This window comes from Topomyia yanbarensis, chromosome 2 (genome assembly GCF_030247195.1).
Source record: "Topomyia yanbarensis strain Yona2022 chromosome 2, ASM3024719v1, whole genome shotgun sequence".
Classification (NCBI taxonomy): domain Eukaryota; kingdom Metazoa; phylum Arthropoda; class Insecta; order Diptera; family Culicidae; genus Topomyia; species Topomyia yanbarensis.
In genome coordinates, this window is record NC_080671.1 from 51,798,765 (window position 1) to 51,819,724 (window position 20,960).

At 39.9% G+C, this 20,960-nt stretch overlaps 1 protein-coding gene across 1 annotated transcript in view; it reads right to left on the minus strand.

Moving 5' to 3' along the window:
- The window catches only part of LOC131684860 (protein Wnt-1), a 57,849-nt gene that overhangs the window by 20,382 nt on the left and 16,507 nt on the right, over positions 1 to 20,960 (minus strand). The window contains exon 2 of the mRNA XM_058968083.1: positions 12,252 to 12,514. Coding sequence (XP_058824066.1) covers positions 12,252 to 12,514 — 263 coding nt within the window. The remainder of the gene's footprint in view (positions 1 to 12,251; positions 12,515 to 20,960) is intronic.

Consider the following 20,960-nt stretch of genomic DNA (forward strand, 5'->3'; position numbering starts at 1 on the left):
TAGCCTTAATTTGCTGGTCAATTAGGACCACTCGCAGGTCCCTCCGAGGCATGTGCGATAAACAAATCGAAGTGAGGAGATAAAATCGCGATAAAAATGTTCTCACGGTTGAATTTTTTCCGCTTCGATTTGCTGTTTGTCACGGATCCATCCATCGTCGACAGAAGCCGGCTGGACCGGTCCTCGCTCCTCGCACGGTAGTCTATCGCAAGCTGATCAATCTTTGTTCCCCATGCTTCTCCGAGGATTAACCGTAGCCTGCAAATGGCAGTCAGCGTCAGCAGGAACTAGTCCGAACGCACAAACGCGGGGACCACACCGAACGATGAGATTTGCGCTCTCGCTCCGATTTTCGAAGAGAAAATGATGAAATTAAGAAAAGATAAGCACCGTGCATCTAACGAGGAAACCAGATAGATATTGGAAGGGAATACCACTCTGCTTTCCGTTTTATCGTCGCTTAATCTCCTGCTCGGGAGGACTTCCAGCGCGCGATAGAGGCGAAGATGGGTCTCCGTCATCAACAGCCACGGCAGCCGTGATCCGTGGAGGTGCCTACCTTGAGAAACCGAATGACATCACGTTTGTTTCCCATTAGCTGAGGTAGGAAACCGAAGAAGCTGCTAGCTGTGAAAGGGAAGGAGGCGCTGAACAGCAGAGTGGGGACCCAAGCTTATTTGAAGCAGTTTAAACATAATTACGAAAGAGTCGTGGTTCGCGGGCGCATGAATGGCGGTTATTGTCTTATACGATACGAAACGCTCCATGCTCGGATCTATGAGTAAATACAATTTGAGCAGTTGTTACAGGCGGCCACGTCGTCGCGGTGCACGGTGGAGGTGGCGGCGCTGCTACCAACCTACGATAACTTCAGTTGCGAAGCTGTCGTTGTTGTTGTTGTTGATCTTGGCTTACAATAGCGATTTATAAATGGCTTTCGAACAAGAGCAAACAGAACGATGAATGGCTCGTAGGTGGGCTTTTGTGGGTGGATGGGAGTTGGGCATCTACCGGGTAAGAAGGTAGCCAGTTAGGAAAGGGGGACCCGAGTTTGCCGATTACTGTGGGAAAGCCGCACTTTTTCTACCATTCACCGTGGATGGAGCGTGTGTTGAATTTAAATCAAGCTGATTGGTGTTAATTGGATGGGGAAACATTTGTAGGTTTTTCGTGCTGCTGCAGGGAGCGTAAGTTAGTAGGATGCGGTTGGATTGTTAGTCGAGAGTAGTAGTAGTTGCAATTTCATTTGACAGGCAATTTACTTGTAACTGCAACACATCGGCAAGTTTGTTTAAAAGCGTGTAAGTTTACTTGCTTCGGTCAGTTTTCGCTGTAATCACTGCGATTTTTTTTGTTTCTGAGTTTATATTTTAAACAAGTTTTTAATCAGTGAAATAGTCACCCGTATAGAAATAGATGCATGGATTCAGTTGTATAACATAATGACGGTCTGTATTGAGCCTAACAGGACAACGCGCCAATGTAAGATATATGCTCCAAACACGGTATCGCATCCAATATAGCACAAGAGAAACCAAAATCTATTTATTTTGGAAACTCGAACGGCAATCTACGGTAAAAAAATGTTTCTTAACTTTCTATGTTAAAGGTAAGAAAAATGAATTTAGCTTGACTAATGCCTGAACGAAATAATGGCGCTCGGTTCGATTTGACTTAACACAGCCCATATGTAAGGTTGAGCTTTAATAGTTAATAGTCGGTCGTAATATAAAATGCAATACATGCAAGTTCACCACGTACTAGATACATACTGTAAAATTTGCTTCAGAATCCTCTCGTTTTGGTCAGTGAGCACATAACAGAAGTTGTTAGTTAGCTGTGTTTGTCCAGGTATACAATTGGAAAAAAAAACAAAATTTGCGAAACATTTTTTTAATTTATTTAAACCAATAATCAGCAATGCCTTCTTTACCTAAAATAGCAACAAAAATTAATAGAATGTTCGGATGTCTAATTCTCTTTCTCAATATGATATTGTTGTCAAAACAAAGGATTTTGTGCGAATTTATCAATACCTTGCTTCGTGACATTGGCTCAGATCATCCTTATGCTCAGATTACATAGAGTATGTATGAAAACCAGATTGATATGTGTCAATTCTGGAAACAGACGGTAAATTACGAGAAATGTGTGACCAATCACGTGCTGATGATTTCAAAAGAAGTTGTATCATACTGTGGGTTTTCACTCAAAATCGGCTATGATGCAAAATCCCACCGCATTATTTAGGGCAACTCTGATATCAATTTAAGAAACACCAAATTGATGGAATGCTTAAATAGTATATATCTGCATAACTGAATGTAAGAAATCGTCCAACATTGCACAATCTGGCAAGGATGTTAGATGTTACCCTCTGCTCAGACAGTATTACGCATGAGTTGGCAAACTGACTCGCACCAAACAAGCTCACGAGTACATTGTCTTTGATTTTTCAAACGTCTCGCTAGATATCGTCAAATAGTGTAACCCCAAATCTACCAACTGGGGCCTCTACGAACAGGGCTTCGCGACTGGGTTTCATGGGCATTTTCCAACGATTGAATCTCCAAGTGGTTTGGATGAGGTCGTGGATAACACAAACTCCCTCATAGTAGCAGCATACCAGACTTGTCCGCTTCGTGTTATGCGTGCTTCCAAAGAAAACCCTTGATGGAATACCGAACTTGTTCGACTCAAAAAGTTACGCGGAAGAGCTTGGAATCGCAGACGCAGGGATGGGTCGGAAGCATCTAAAACAAAATACAAAAAAGCCCTTCGCTTCTCTCAGCGAAGTGGTTGAAAAAGCCTGTGCACAAGTCTTAACGAGACTAATAGATTAAATTAGTTTCTTTCGAAATCGAAAGACTTCCATGTAGGTTCGATTAGAACTGCTAATGATGAATAAGATATAGTATTCAACTGTCCTTTTGACACTCATTTTCCAGGCTGTACAGAGCCATCAGCGATGACCGGTCCTGAATTCTTTTCAGATAGTTCCGATTATTGGGCATTCGCTCATGGAATTTTGACAACTGAATCCATCGAATGGGCGATTGAAAGTATTTTATAAGCATAAATCCCTTAGCGTGGTGGGAAATAATAATAAAATTCATTCCCAAAAATTACCGATTTAAAGGGCGAACACGAAATTATTGCGACACCGAAAATGTCATGCCAATTTTCTTATAATGTTTAAAATCAAACCAAAATTTTAGGGTAGTTTTATACATATATTTACTTCAAAAATCAAAAGAAAAGTTAATCGATGAAGCCTTGAGTGTACAATTGAACACATTTTCGCTTGATGCCCTCCATTAAAGTCTTTACAGTGTCCTCCGGTACCAGTTTCTCAGTTTTTTCCATTTTCCTAACATGTCCCTCTCGTCTTTGACTGTCTTCTTGCTCTTCCGAAGCTCCCGCTTCATCATTGCCCAGTACTGCTCCACCGGGCGCAGCTCCGGACAGTTTGGCGGATTCATGTCCTTTGGAACAAAATGGACGAAATTGGCCTCATACCACTCCAGGACACTTTTAGGATAGTGGCATGATGCCAAATCTGGCCAAAATAGCGGAGCTTCGTCGTGCTGCTGCAAGAACGGCAAAAGGCGCTTCTCGAGGCACTCAGATTTGTAGATCTCGCCATTTACTGTGCCCTTTGTCTCTCCTCAGTCCGCAAGAGCAGATGGCCTGCCAAATGAGATATGTGGAGGCGAACTTCGACATTTTCTTTTTCTTAAATTTGTCGTCCACATAGAACTTGCTCTTGCCGGTGAAAAACTCCAACCCCGGAATTTGCTTAAAATCGGCTTTTATATACGTTTCGTCGTCCATCACACAGCAATCCAGAGGTCATGGAGTACGATCTGACTACACGCAATGCTTGGCAACCGATACCTGTGCTCATCGTTAGGACAAGTCGAGGTAAGGAAACTGAGTGTCTGCGGATGTCCTCTAGGTGATGTGCTATCATCACTTCTACGGAGCCTTGTCGTCGATGGCTTGTTGAGAAAACTTAATGATTTTGGGATCCGACATATGGTTTCACCGATAATTAGCATGTAATGTTCACCGGTATTTGCATTGACACACTTTTTGATTTGATATAGCAAGCCTTATGTGCTGTTGAGCAATGGTGTCTTCATGTTGGACTATCAGTTAATCCAAGTAAAATATGGATGCTGCTTTTCCCAGTGACCTGACACTTATTAATAGTTTTCCTTCTAAAACTATCAATGTGAGAATTCCTCCTCGCAAGGAATGGCTGTCTGAAGCGACAACTTGAAGAATACGTGGGTTGCTACAGCGACGGTACTTTGTTGAAGAACTGAGCCCGTGCTGGTCTCCATAGTCGTGAAATAAGATTATACCAATCGTATTCGCTTGATAGACACTGTGCCATTTTCCAGGCAGAAATATTTGAGATTCTGTGTAGCGTAAGGACTTTGTTTGGCAAATTCGAGATCGAAATTAGCAATCGCATGTCGAACTCAAATCGAAAAACGTAGCGTTACAATAGCATGTATGGGTTACCTTTTATGGGTTTTTCGCTCTTGAGTTGCATCCAAGCATACCAATCATTGGCGTAGCTTGCAGAGTTGTGTTCAAACAAAAACTTTGCTGTCGGATGCGAATCCGAAAATGTCAAAGAATTTGTTGCAAGTTTTTAAATACAATTGCAGTATTCTAGTCAGGGCACTCACTGGACATTGCAAACTCAATTATCACATGGCTACTAGTCAGCTTGCTGAGTACTATTCGTGGGATCTTTGTGAATCCGATTATAGAACTTCATATAATGTCAGCCTCTGCAGCAATAGCAACAAAAAAGGAACGTATAAAATGAACAGCTCATGTTAAACAAAAGGAAAATTTCCATAGAATATTAAGGCTAATAACGGCAAATATTGTAATTACATGACTATAAAAATGGTATTCAATGTAAGACATAAAATCACATTCGTTACTAATTAGTTCCTTTCAGTTCAGGTTGCATCTAATGGAAATACCGAAATAGCGGTAAACGTAATCGAAATCTTAAATATTCAAGCATATTCGAACATATGAATTCTCATATGTTAACCCTGAAAAGAGTCTATCAATTTCATTTGGCAACAGCAAAAAATTCGATATACGTGTAACGTTATTTCGGAATTTCTTTTAGAAATACCGAAATAACTGGTTTTGGTTAAACCTTTCAAGAAATAGTTAAACGTGCATTATTCGTATTAACAGCCTAAAGTGTATTCTGCTTCACTTCGGTTATATCTCTGACACTACCTAAACAACATTTTTCATTCGAGTATTAGTTTATAGAATCTGCATAAATCTATACGAAGTTATTGAAAACTGTAATAATTCTGTATTCTGATTCCAATCTGTGTTTGCGCTTCAAAACTGTATAATGCAGCAAAATTTGTACACATGAAGTCTTTGGAAGCATAAATGTATTCTACGTTAAAACTACCAAGTTTTAATCAGTCATTGAACAATACAAAATTGGTCTTTAAATAGGTTTTGATACTTGAATAAACAGCGGCTACGCAACCTATCACAATGTTTTAGAGACTGAACCGAAGCGTTGTTTTTACCTCTTAAGGAAAAGTTACCATTTTTTACCTAGTCACTACCCCTCGTGATTTCCCGTGTAAGGTTATCTCAACAATTCTTGAAACTTTCGTACATTTTATCACGGAAGCTAGCTCAGAGTAAAACACATCGCTTCAATCAATAATTCCCGCACTGAACACAACATGCTGATTTATTAAATCTGTATCCTACTACGAACAGACCTCCACCGGAGAGACCACAAACCAGATCAAATCCTCGTCTTCTACACCACACGTAATACCTCTCAGTCCCTGCCAGCACCCCCCCGGTAGCATGCAATTAATTTTGCATGTTTACTTAATCAATCAGTATAAATTCGCTATAACTGTTTGGTAAATTGCCATTAATTTTCCGACAATTATTATAATTTATCGCCACCACCAACACGGCTCGCGAGTGCGGTGGCAGCCGCCGGCCAGGGCTCACAGCTCCAGATTGTACAACTACCTAGGCTGTTGCCACCGCCGCTGCTCGAACCACTACTGTATTAGCCGCGAGAGTTTGCATTAATTAATGATATAGCGGCCGTACGGTCAAGATTGCAGCGTTCTCTAATGGAACGACTGGGCCTCAGGCCCCAACTCTGCTACCCGGTCATCCTCGGTCCTCGTTCCTCTGGCAGGGGGGGAGCTACAGTGAATAATGACTTAATTTCTTCCACGGTTCGCACGAGACTTTCTCTGGCCGCTCGCTCGTGCAGACGATGATTGAAAGCGACACCCATCAATATAATTAGAGCTCTGCTTTTCGCTTTGATCGGATTACGGAAAGGGATCCGGGTTTACCGGGTGGGACCTCCCGGGGGAGAACAGTCGACGGTTCTGTAGGAGCCATGGGAATATACTGATCACTTCAGCACTCGTGGCGAAAGTTGACGAATTTCCCCTACTGCAACGAAATAAGCCCTCCGGCAGCATCATGTAACCCGAGAGAGATTAACCAGCCAATTTGGTTTCAACTATTTACTTTCCGATTCATTGAATGCTAGAGAGGGTAGTGTATGAAAGAGAAAAACAACAGTGCATTTTGTGTCACCAGAGAATCCTTTGTGTACGTTCAGTCCCTTTTTATGAATTGAAAAGTCGGATTCAGACCTCGCTCAGAAATCTACGATCGATGCGCGTTTGGGAATAAATCCTAAAACTAGCAAGGTTAGATGCAACAGGACCAGCCATAGTAGCATCGAAAGAAAAATGCCTAATTGTTTGTTATTTCCATTGACACTGCTTGTGCGTGTGTGCGTGTTCGATGTTGATTTTTCCTAGTCCCTTCGTTTCGGTGCGCCGGAACTTCTCTCCGAAAGAAACTCGGTAAGTGGCCTGATCCCTCGAACGATTAAACCGTGCTGAAAGGGAGAAAACAAGAAGGAAGCAACCATTTGACGACGTTTAACGTTTCCTTTCTGTTCCCTGTCATCGAACCACTTGAAAAGACGTTAAAACGTTTTGATTTAGGGACCTCTTAGCTCCTCTCCTTCGGCGAAGTGCGGGCTCTAATAATAGTAATAAAATTGTTGCCTCTTCCAGAGGGACAGATGTCTGCGCTTATCAGATGCTCCGGGGGATAGGGAAAGTAAATCCGTAACAGTTTATTTTCGCAACATTAAGCCTCTTGTTACCGACAGCGCACTGATTGTCGGTGTGGTATGGCAGAATGTTACAAACAAGGAAGGGGAAGTCGACAACCCGGGTGTGTCGTAATATGATCGTATTACACAAGATCTGACATTGGGACAAAGCAAAACGAGGGCTTCACCAGCGAAACATGATAATCGCGTCTAGTGTGAAATAAAAATTAGCAGTCTCAGTTCCGCGCATAGCTACCTCTGGATAGGGTTTCCTAGCTACTCGGTACGTGGTAGGGTCACAATCAAAGATCAACGTGCACAACGTTTCGGCCGCAGTAGCCTGACATTGAAAAGTGTCCGCCGGAGAAGATGGACTGACGCTGCCACGGAGAGACTCTGAGTACACGGTAGCCGCGGCGTCGGTTGCCGGAGCCGTAAAATCTGCCTACGCATAGCCTCCGCGCTGCTGGGTATGGCTAAATGCGTGACGGAACCTACGTAGGTTTCGTTTTTCGCTGCTGTATCGGGTAGCATCTGAATGTTAATGAACAAAGCTGCTGAGGAGGTTTTGCAAGCAAATGATTGTGATCTTTCGGTGTGTGTAATGAAGGCAGCTGTGGACGGGATTATTTAAGTTGTCGCGACTATATTTGGTACTGGCGCGTGAGTAACAACTTTCGGAAGGTTATGGATAGGATGGCTCTAACCGTTCTGAATTAATATGTATGGTACTCCATGCCGCTCTAAGACTCCGTCATGCGCAAGATTCCAAAAAATCAAAATGTCGGACATTCTAAGGTAGAATTAGCAATGATGAAAATGATAAACCATCATATCACAGAGAAGATTCGCGTTTCGATCCAAGATTTCCAGAAAGGGACATATTTTAATGACAATTGGAAAATAACAGGACATTTGAAGGCTAGAAGTAAAGATATGGCGTAGGGTTTGCATAATGTGAAGGGTGCTGTAAGAGTTAATATGTGGTAATCTGACCTTCATAGTTGCATGTCGTTGTTTGAGGAAGAAGAGTGCCTTAGACATAGAGGAATGATGAAGCATGGTGGCTTTACCGTCCACCATTTACACGTTGTATAGACCAGAAAAAAATCTTCGTACTCCGTGATGTGTGAAGGTGTTTTTTGTATAATAACCATGACGTTTCTTATGTCTTAAATATTTTTATTAGTATGGGTTTTACATGTTCATACTGCACTTGTTGACATCGAGGCATTCCATATCAATAGTTGCTATTTTAGAGGACAATCAGTAAAGTATCACTCATTGTAATGCTAAAACACTGTATTTTCTCTACCGAATCTCAGCATTTTGAGCAAGTTTTACCGAGATTTGAACAACCGAACGCTCGGCAAATTCATTTTTCGTCGACATCTCAGTAAGAGCTGCAATTGTTTGTTGAGATACGGGAAATATTTCACTGAAGATCAGCAAAAAATGACACTTTTTCGAGATATCAGTATAAACATTCACTGATTCCTAGGCTGTACAGGAATTTACCATGTGTACAATGCGGACAAAATGTAGAAACATTAATGTGTTGTTGATTTTGACCGTTGTTCGTTTATATTACCAATAAATTTTAAATGCTTTTCTCAAAACTCTACAAGCTAAAGAATATCCTATCTAACAAAAATGATATGATGTACAACATTCCTCATGTCATGAAACTGGACCAAGTCGACGTCTATCTTCGGAAAAAGTCACATATTCTCTTCCAATGAGCATGTCATCCTTGAAATCAATTGAGATAATACTGACTCTAAGCGTACAAATCGCCTTGAGTTTCACTCAGGTTGCATCCTCACTGTAGGAATAAAAATAATGGTTCTTTGTGATATTTTTCCTCTTTGTACAAATGTTTTGTTGAGGTAGGTTTTTTTTTATAAAATTTAATAGACGTTTTGTAATCTCGATTATTATGACCAGCTCGGGAAGACGTAGGAAATGAACTAATTACTACATTTTAAATAATCATAATAATCTTCCTACTCACATTTCGTAACTAGTGAACCTAACTGCTTTTCACCGAAGCGTGTCTAGGTTTAATCTTAGTTGAGGTCATTGGGTTTTTCTAAGATGACTTGACTTTGCGTTTATCGTTTAGCCGTAAACTAAGCTTTTGAGTTTAACATATTTAAACAACATTCTAAAATTTAAACTAAATATATCAATAGTGACATAATCAAAGGAATTGCTCTTTTTTACACTTTATTATGTTACAGTTCATTTGCAAAAACGCGTTTGGGAATTTGCGTAGGTTTGGCTTCGAGATGATTCAATTTTTTTCGATAGAGCGCAGCTCTGGGATATTTGAAGGTTGACCTCTGTTAGTTCAAAAAGCAAAATTATAGGTTCCGTGCCAGTCTCAAACGGGCCGGCCATAGTAGAGGATGCTAAATCCGGCCAAAGTTATGTCAGGCTTTCGTGAGACTTTAAAAAAGCAGAAATTGCAGAGGTTTGTTTTTGTAGGTTTGTCGGTTGACGGTTGCCATATTGATGAAACAATGCGCAATGGTCCAAAATGTAAATTTAGCAGGAATTTTAATTTTTTGCTAAAACTTAATAAGTTAACCTTACTATATTTAAAAAAAATGGGTGTGCTTTGCAAGGCCCATCTTTTCGTTCATGCAGAAGCCAGGGTACTTCTAATGTTAGCAAGATTTTAAATATAACTTTTTAACTGTTGAAGATGGAGCTTGACTGTCTTCGATGAAATTGTTCAGCAACATATTTTACAAAAAAAATTGCAGAAGGCAAACAAGCTCTATCTTTTACACTTTTCATTGCACGACAAATCCAAATCAAAAGTTTTGGGTGTTCCATAAAAAACAGTTTTATTTCTAAAACTTTTGAAGATTTCATTCTACACTAAAATACCCTTTGGACCACTTGATGATTATTTTAGGGTGTATAATTAGTTTTTATATTTCAACTACTAAGCATTTTCGTTTTAAAGTTATGAGAACTTTTACATAAAAAAATATAACTTTTTCAAATAGCATTATCTTCAATTAGAGCGCTTAACGTTAAAAACCGTCGCTGCCATATGAAATATCATGCTTTGCAGTAAAGATCACTATGGGAAATGCGATATTTTTGTATATTTTACAATATTTACTAATAAATCGTTCATTTTCTGTTAAAAGGCTTTATATCTTTATGACAAAAGAAGCTAGACGTTTAGTATATTAAGACAAACTGTTCTCCTTCAAAATACCTGAAAGTATTTCTAAAGTCATCTCAATGATAAATAAAAGCTGCAAAAGTTATCTAAATAAAACCATTTTTCAAGAAACACCATAATTTTATCGGTAAATCTTTTGCAAAATGAAAAGTGCAAGACATAGAGTTCCAGTGTCTTCGACAAAGCTTTTTAAAACTTGATTTTCTTCAATTTTGTGAAAGACAGCGAAACTCTATCTCGAACCATTCAATAGTTAATTTTCTGATTTTAATAAATTTAGAACCACCCTACACACTATTTAAAATGATAGAAAAGTCTTGTAAAGTATAAAATTTTATCATGAAAACGTAGTTATATATTTTATATTGATTGGGTTATAACGAATTTCGCCAAACCGGAAGTCGACATCTTGGATTTCAAAATGGCGTCAAACATAAGTTTCTTGCGCTTACTCGTCAAGTCTTCCGGCCACGTCTCTTCCATATTTTCGAAAATCTATTGCATTCAAAAGGACAACTTTTTTGCAAAAACCGTGTTAATTGTGAAATCCACGCAAAGAAAACTGCCAAAAGTTTTTTTACATTTAAAAGGACTTAGAATTTTTTTCAGGAAAAAGTCTAAGTCTTTTGCATTCAAAAGGAATATTTTTCCGAAATCCGCGTAAAAAATTCTAAAATATTCTAAATCTTTTGCAGAAGGTTTTTTACGCAGATTTTCCAATTAACGCGTTTTTTACGCGCATTTTCCAATTAACGCGGATTTTCCAATTAACTCGGTTTTCTACGCGCATTTTCCAATTAATGCAGTTTTTACGCGGATTTGTGTTACGCGGTACGTATCCCCCGCGTAAAAAACCTGGGTGTATATCAATGCCACAAAAGTTATTTGAATAAAACAGTTTTTCTACGAAACACTAAGAAATACCCTAGCCTTTGATTTTAAATCTTCTGTAAAATGAGAAGTATGACAAATTGGGCTTAGATGTCATCAGCAAAATTTTCTAACACTTATCGCTCTACAACTTCACTGAAGGTAGTATGGCTCTATCTAGAACGATTAAAATTTTTATATTTTTATCTTGGTAAAATTAGAACCATCCCAACTGTTGTTTTAATAAAAATAAGGGGCTTATAAGCTACGAAAACATTTCCAAAAACGTAATAAGGATAAGTTGTTTAGTTTTAGTAAAATTTCAAAATTCCTGCTAAAATTGCATTCTGGGCCACTGTGTAATGCCAAAATAAAATCAGAACGATAAACGACTTTCATTTCAAATTTCGGCTATTGTTAGCATCGCAGTAAGAAGTTATAAATAATCGAGTGCAAGTTATTTCGAATACAAGCTTTACGGTGTATTTATATCTACCATCAGTATGGGACCCCAAAATCCAGGGGCTCCTGGTTCAGGCCCTAACTGGGCCCATGCGTAAAGACGGTACTGATTCGAATTACTTACGAACACTGAACCGCCCGAGAATCTTGTAAAATCGCTCAAAGTACCAAATATCAACAATAACAACAATATCATCTGTAGTTTACGGAAAATCTAACACATAAAGACGCCTGGTACCAAAATATAATTTTTTTATAATAGTGACCCGGAACCAAAAGGGCAACTTTAAGACATCACGCATGACAAGAAACTTTTTTTTTTGTTTTTTGAAGTTGTCGTCAATCCGGCGCTAGCTTAGCCTGTCACTAAGTTAGTGTCGAATTCTGATAGGACGAAATAATTAAGTAAGTAATTCTTTAATTAAAATTGATATATTTCCTGTCCACGATTGTTATTTCTAATTTCAAGTTACTTCAAGCTTTTTCACACCCAAACAAAAATCTTAAAATACAACGCTACCCCCATCAACCACTCACCTCGCTCCACGATCTTCCCGAACAAATTCTTGCCGCGCAGAAAATTTCTCGTCGAACAGTTCCACCGGCGGTTGCGGAACTGGTGCTGACACTCGTTGATCGCCATGTTGGCCCCTTTCGCAATGGCCGCCAGCACGCCCGGATTCTCCCGTGCTAGCCTTCGCTGTTTCCGCCGCAGTGTGGCGTGAATCGCCGGATCCATATAGATCATTCCGTTGGCCAGCGGTGAAATGTTGTTCGGTTCACCCGCCTTGGCGATTCCCCTGGGCGCGAAAAGAAAAGAAGAAAAAAAACAAATGAAAACATTGTATTTCTAGGAACAGAAACTCTGATTCTAGGTATCGGTAGAAAATCATCTGTTAAAACAAAGCACTTCGGCACCAGAGCACCATCGAGAGGTTTGTTTGTTTCTCCCGATGAGCCAAATTCTTTACGAAAACATCACCTGCTAACAGCGACAGGAAGAGATTTCCGAAAGGGAAAAAGTCAACAACGGATCACGGAGAAGGATGGATTAACACGCTCTTCGGCGGAAGAACCTGAAGAGGCTGAACTCGGTAAATATTGACCCCGGATCTGCCTGTGCAACTCAGGCATTAAATTTCACACAACCCTCAAGGAAGCAGCACGGTGACCGGTTTGAACGAACTTTTCTGCATCGAAAAAGATGCACGTAATCCATACAAGTGTCAACAATCAGCACTACAGTGGAATGTCGGATTCGCCGCCGAATAGTTTTAGTCAATATTTATATCAGCTTAGATGCGAAATGATAAAACGGGAGCTTTCGAGTTCTCGAATACGACGACGGCATGGTTATCGTTTTATGCAAATCACGTTTGCTTTCCCCGGGTGCTTCTGGCACTGGACCTGATTAGACAGACGACGACGACGCCGATGTTACAACGATCGGTGCCGTTAGTACCGAACGATGGAGGCTGGTCCAAATGTGTCAAATTGCGGAGCAAATAAAGCTGCTTTGTGCGGGTGCCGAAAGTACACAGGCTGGTCAATTGGAATGGAAAAATGTAAACGAGCAGGTCAGTGACGGCAGCGTTCGGATGGATTGTTCAAATTTACTGATTGTCGGACGATGATTACGTGTCAAAGAGTTGTGCAGCAATGTCGTCCTTGCGAATGGGTGCATGCGGTCTAGGGTAGGCGTCTCAAGTTTTGACGGTGGATTACAGATTTAAGGCTACAACGTCAAACTAAAAATTTTTCCGTTTAGAATTTGGAATGTTTTTTCAATTGCTGCAGCACTTCTAGCTGGCGTAACAAAAAATTATTTATTCAATGGTGAAAATTTCATTAGGATTATGGAATGCGTTCAAAAGCTGTCGAAGACGGAACGCGAGGGACGTGAACAAACATTGCAAGCGCACGTTGAAAATTCAACGTTATCGAAAGAGAATGATGACGAAGATAAAATACCAAAATTTTACAAATCGACTTTCTAAAAGTTTCCGCGAAACACTGGCGTTAAATTGTGCCAAGCAGAATAAACGTAGAAGTAGAACATATGACCGGAGTCTACTAGCTAAGATTAGGCATCCACTATAACTAGATCACTGAAACTAAACAAACGTCAGCCTGAATTTGGGTCCCAATAATTCAGTTTGTAATCACATCACACAAAGATCACAAAGATGATTAATTTCAGCATCACAAAGATGATTAATTTCAGTATATGTAATGTGTTTAACACAAAATTTTAAAAATGTGACATATTGCAATGACATGTTGTAATCTGATCTCATAGTCACATGTCGGTGTTTGAGCATAAAAAGTCCACCAATGATGGATGATGGAGTAGGCCTAGTTGAACGCATTCACTATTCGAACCTTGTTATCCACAGCACTAAGGGATTTTGGAGGTTCGAGCAAGCTGATTGTTTGTTGTTATGGTAATTAATTTTTAGTTATATAATTTTAGTGCAATTTCTTCTGTTACTGCATCAATTCTTTTCCGGTTATCAAAGGCCCTTAATCGCGCAAGCCATACCTATATTCAATACGTTGCTAACAAGACCTCTGCAATTGGATTTTCGTCGTCTTGTTAGAAAAGTGATATTTCGATTCTTTCAGGAGTGCAAAGGTAAAACATGACAACAAAAAGATTTTCTATGACCTTTTTAAATGCCGAGAACTATATTAATGTATAGACAGGTATAAATACTACTTTAAAGAATATCTACCTGTAGCACGTGAAATGCTGCATTCCATCCAACAGTCTAAAGGGTATTCTATTTCACTCTGATTATGTATGATTATGTATGACTTCCTGTCAGAATCAATCACTATAATTGAAGACGAGACGGGCAATGTCACCCACTAAAACACTGCTTAAGCGCAATTGCAGCAAGCCGTAATTCTGATTCAGGTATCGAGTGTACGGTTCATATGTGGCGATGTAAACATTTTATAATCGCGTGGGAACGACCGTTTATACGTTCACGCTTGACACAACGTTTATAAATTTACCAGTGCTAAAATGTTCACTTACGGGTTTATATACAAAGTTAGGACACAAAAAATCGAAATTTTTTTGGCTTATTTTTAAAGTGCATACTTTCGAAAATATCTGCGAAATTTCTTCTAAATCAGCGCTCTAGTACAAATTACAGCCGTCCACGCTGGTTCCATCCACGAATAAAGTTAACACAGACATATAAACACGAATATCTCGGAATGGATTTATTTAAGTACCGTTTTTCATTTATATCAATTGCTTGTATGTACATTCTCGTGTACTTGAACGGTTCCTTATTCATCCAAAAATGCTCGATTCTTTGGAATAAATTTTTATTTAAAATTTTGAGCCCTCAAAAAATAATTTTTTGATCAACATGGTTTTTTACTGGATTTTTTTTTTTTGGGCAACGGAGCAGTTCACAATAATACATTTTTCTTTATTTTTTTTACTTTTTTTGTTTCAGTTAAGCGGTTTACCTTGAAGAGTGTTCACCGCAAGCATTTTTTTCTTCGATAGTACTATCAACAAATTGTTGTTTGATACTATGTTGCGTTTCGGCTTCGCCTCATCAGAAACCGACACTAACTTATTGTCGGAATAGATTAGCGCCGGCTTTACTAAAATCTTGACGCAAATCCCTTACAACTAAAACACACTATGTGTTTCAATCGAACGACTGATCAAACGTGATGTGCCCTCCTGTACAAAGCCTGGTTTTTACCAACAAAATTTTCACCCTAGTGAGAAATTTTGGTTTTTACCAAATTTTCCTCCTTAGGGTGAAATATAGCATAGTGCTTTCGCATAGGCCTGCTAAGCCAAGACAAGTTTCGGCTTCACTGTGTCTCATCGGCATAAACAGAACTTCTGCTCGAACGGGACATCACCAATGCCGCTAAGACCAGCGATGAAGATAGCGGACATAACCGATTTATGGTTGCGTGGGAACACGGATTTATATAATCGCACTTGAGACCGCGCTCGTATTTTTTAATATATTGACTTGATCAATGGAGCATTTTTATGTATGCAAAATAGCGGGTGCAGGCATGCGCGGATGATTGCAATTACCTGCCTGCGATACAGGGTTTGTATTATCGCGAAGGCAACGAGCGTTTCTATGTTAACGAATTTGATCGCGTGGGCGTTTTTATACCACATCAGTCTCCTTGGTCTCTTTGGGCATTTTTTCAACAGTCTCCTTGCTAACTGGGATGAAAGAAGGAGATATAACCAGAGTAACGGGATGGGCGCTGGAACCGTAGCAATGTTGCTATTATCGAAGACTAGCTTTCGACCTCCAACAAGAATATTACTCGAATTAGGGCCATCCTCGCGACGACATTTCTGAGGTGGTTGAGAGAGACCGGATTTTGGCCGATCTGGAGTAGCTACTGAAACCTTTCTAGCAAGGCACGAAATTTGTTGGTTATTTTTGGATAAATTGGTCTCTAGTTCAGCACAGACGTCATCCGTTTTCCCAGCAATAGCATCCATATCACAGCGGTGTTGCACAAAACGAGCAAATTTCATCAGTTTGGCACATTCAAATGAATTTGAAGTTTTTGCAAGAATTCTTTATAACAGGTGATTAATTTGTTTCCTGCATTGCATATGTACCGCCAATCTGAGAATACAGGCAACGAAATATAGATGGCGCTGCCTTCAGTGGAAAATTTTGGTGGTTAAGTGGCAGAAGTCCAATCGAGTGCGTCCTTCGATGATTTTTTCTCAAAACAAAAGGAAAAAGGAGACACTTTTGAACTACACAATAACAACGGTAAAAATTAAATTCCGAGCAGAGGGATACGATAAACAACGATTAAATTTCACAATTTTCGTCAAAAATTATAAATAACCGGAGTGAATCGCAGATCGGTAAAAATACACTGAACCAAAAAAGGGATGTTTTATAAATTGAAGTAATGTACGATACATGAGCTTGAATAATGTATCGTAATTTGATAGATTATGAACTCTCTTCAAACTATTTTTCAGACTTTGATTGTATTTTTTTCGCTCAAAGCGGTTGCGGAATAAAAACAGTAGCAATTGTCAAATTCGAAAAACGATTATCTGTTTCTTATTCAACTAAGAATATTTCACTTCCTCAATTCTGTAAAATGTGTCATAAAACAGCATTGTGCTAGGATGAAACTATAAAATTAGATTTCCTAACTCGAATCTAAAAGTATCCTATAAATTATTCAAAATATGCAATATTTATTTTATTCTTGCTACAGGAAATGAAAAATCAAAACATTCACGATCGATTATAAATGTAACTAGTCACAACGACTACAATGATTGCGAACAAATATTGTTTGGATTTAGCGTCTATCTGGTGGCCAAGTTTGTCCGTCAGATTCTTAGGAGACAAAGTCGTGATTCATTTTTTTTTCTTTTGGGAGTATGTATCACCTTGGCTTACGAGTCGAAGCGTAAACCGCGATCAGTTATTCGCCTGTAAAGACAACTAATTTCGCGTGGAATTTATCATCCACCTGGTGGCTAGTTCGTCTGCCAGATATTGATGAGACGAAGTCGAAATGCAAATTCTTGATCATCTAAACCCACAAGCTAATATCTCAATACATTCCACAAGGCATCGATTTGAGTCTGCTTTTATTTTCATTCTACATCAACGTCTTGTCTATTTTTGCAGCTTGAACAACTTATGTTGAATAATATAATTGATTCCTCTTTGATATTCACATTCGTATAATTGATTCCTCTTTGATATTCATCCATACTTTTAAACCTCTTTGCTCAATTCGATTGATTTTCGCCGGAGTAGAATCACAATCCGCTAGGCGCCTTTTCCCATTTTTTCTCCATTTCCAACATTCCGTCAAATTTCCATCTTGAATGAAACCCATCACTCGACAGCTTCCTTTAATCTTGTCATCTGTGTGTCTGCACGTTTCTGTCCGCAAACGGCCATCCCCGGTTAACCGGTGTGGTGTGGTGGCGTGAACATTCTTCGTTCCGCATGTTCCTCGAATTTTCGTTTGGCTTTAGTAGCGGTCACGCGTTTCTGTTTTACATGAAAAAAAACAAGGCAAACCAGTGCTGCTGCTCGGTGCACACAAACACAAACACAGATCGCAATCGTCGTCACCGAGCAAAACATGTGTAAATTTTAATTTGAAGAATTTTACAATTTCATTTTCACGACCGAACCGCGCAGCTGAGGTCCGAGAATTGATGATTTATACCACCAGCGTTCAACGGGGACCCGGTCGGTCACTCACGGACCGGGGTCGGACAAAATTATCACGTTAGAATTTCGAAACCAATCCGCCAGTGACGAGTGACGACTGGAATGATGATGGGAATGGGAGCTTTTTTGTGTTGCCTTCGCCTTCTCGCCAACTGTCAATCAAATATCCACGGGCGCAAGGATTTGTTCGGATGAGCAAATTTTTCGCATTCGTTCGTACATCGGTGTAGCCCTCGGAAGGCTAAACCTCTCGAGAGCTGACAAAAACGTACTCTTACATAATAACTCTTGTTATAAAATAAATTAGTTTGTCTTTCTGCAAGTAAAACACGGCAGAAGCAGCCAATTGTCAACTCTCTGGCATTGGGTCGCAGTAGTGTACCGAGACTGGAACAGTACAATAAAGCGTCTGTACTGTGCGGGTCCCCAAACAAAAAGCGAAGGTATAGTAATAATAATTATCATAAACAACATTGCTGTGCATTGTAAATCATCTTTTCTGCGCTCTCGCATTTCTGGTTCTGTGTTGACAGTGTCATTCCGGGCCCATCGGGAAGACGCTTAAAAAAGGGCATAAAACCGAAGAAGATCGTATACGATTGGAAACTACTAATAAGGTGACATGTCCCGAATGTCGCAAAGTGTGCCCTAGGATGACGCTTGCAGGTACAGCGACAAACCCGGATCGATTTTGGAACAGTCCAACAGTCGGGTTTCATCCCGAGTGATTCGTGTGAATCTTTCCGTTTCCGTCACGGAGTGAGACACCGTCGTCGAGCCAAGTGCCATAAATGAATGTTAAAAATTCCATCCCATCATCATCAAACGGACTCATCATCTTTGCAGTACAATCCAGCATGGCCGGCTGGCGTAAGGGAGGTAATTTATGAGCCGTGCAGTACTGTCTGTCTGGTGCACCTTTTTTCTCACCCGCCTGGCGGACGGAAACTCAAACTACCTCCCGGAAGGTGCGTCTGCTGGACCTTCAAGACTTTCGTCATCACTTTCTTCCACCGGTTGTCAGTGGTGGACCAGTTCGTCGTGCGGAATCGCGATTATTGACCATTTCTGGGTCGCTTTGCTGAATGGATAAGCGCCGTGTGACAACGCGTCGTCTCGTCACAGTTTTTTTTGCTTGTTGTCTCCGGTTGCTTCCTTCGATCTGATCCCGGTATCACGACGATCATCAACGCTGAAGCGGAAAGGCAATCTTTTATCCTAGGAGAGCAACTGTTCGGACATTGACGTCAACATCGCCGGGTTTTGATTAAATATTCAACAAAACGTACCCGACCAAACATGACCACAATCGAGCGCGAACCGAGATCGCATTTTATTATCATTGTTGGCGATTTTATGGCAATACCACTTTGTGACACTCTCGGGGCATCTGCGCGCGCTGATGGCTGCCGACGACGCGTTGTGGTTTCACCGCCCGCAATCCCCATCCCCTTCCAGGCAGGGGCTCCTCCTCTGCTCTTTATGGTTATTAAATTACCGGTGGTGGTGCTGCTCTCCATATTGTCACGCAACGGTGTGGCAGGGATGCTGGAACGAAGGCCTGTCGAGGAATTTCTATTAGAGTTAGTTGTGTTTTGCGGTTTGCTACGCTCGGAATTAGCACCTTTCAAACCTTCCTCGCTTTGGTGTCGTCGGGGAGATGGTTTCAGAATGATTTAATTTATCAAGCGGAAGGTTCAAAGTTGTATCGAATTCAACTGGATATTCTGATCTGCAGGGCCGTCTTAAGGTCTTTCGGGGCACCTGGGCACTATTGGTCTGAGGGGTCCCTAATATTTGAACGACTTTAATTAGATGCAGAGTTACGTACGATGAAAATATGGCATACCGTATATTGTACTGTCAATAGGAAAGATAACAAAATATTTGAAGGCTAAAAATTTATGTTTGCGTACATTTCTCTTACCAAAAATGTTTCACTAGTTTTTAAACTATAGGACATACAGTAGTACTCGGATTCTTAGTTTAGTGTAATTTTTAAGTTTTTGAAGGTGAGCTGCAGAACAGTGAACATCAAGTTTCTTAGATAGATTCTATAGATCCTCTTTTCCTTGCTTAATTAGTAGATATGACGCTTTGTGATATTGCCCATTATTGCTGTATGAGGTAGGTTGTTTATTATCGGTTTCAAAAGATGCATTGTGTATTCGTTTAATGTGGCGAGCTCAAGAAGAACTCATTAGATGACGCTTAAAAACCAATCGGAAGTAGAAGATAGAAGAAAATATTCAATTCCTTTTTTACTAAGCCAAGTTAGTCTAAAATTGTTTTCAGGGCGAATCATCAAAATTACTCGAATCTATAAATATCGACGGTACTATTCATTTAAAAATCGTGAAGTTTGCTACGCTGTGGCCCAAAATTTAGCCTAGTGTTTGTAGTTTGTCCGAAAAACGGGGATTTTTTAACTAATGTGGATCCACTACCTTCTAACATTTACGTTGTTGTATTTCGGCAGCACAAGAATGTTCATCACATTGATCTCCAACAGAAAATTAGATATTGATTGCAATACGCCTTGATAGTTGCGAATCGAGAAGATCGAGGGGCCTTTTTCATATTTCCTACGTTTCAAACTCTCTCCGGCTTAAACCAAAGTACATCCACTAGTTAGGATTTGTAGTTTTTGTTCTGTGTTCGGAATACTGATGTCTATTTGTCAAGTGCTGTATATTTCTGCCTTTCTCACCTTTCATTTCAAACATTTTATGACGTTCTGCGGATAATTGTCACAATGTTTTATGTCTTTCTCCTATATATTGTAGTATAACAGTCGTACGTATATCTGACCTTTACTGAATGAATGTCTAATTAATATGTTGTTTCTTGTTTTGCTTTCTCGGAGACACTTAAAAGCGCACGGGAAGGTGCAAATGACCACACAGCTATAGAAACGTTCTAGTGCGTGCGAAACCACAAACGCGCCAACGTGATAAAAAGAACGCGCACAATAACATACAAAGGCTCCAGCTTTTCGCGATAATACAAA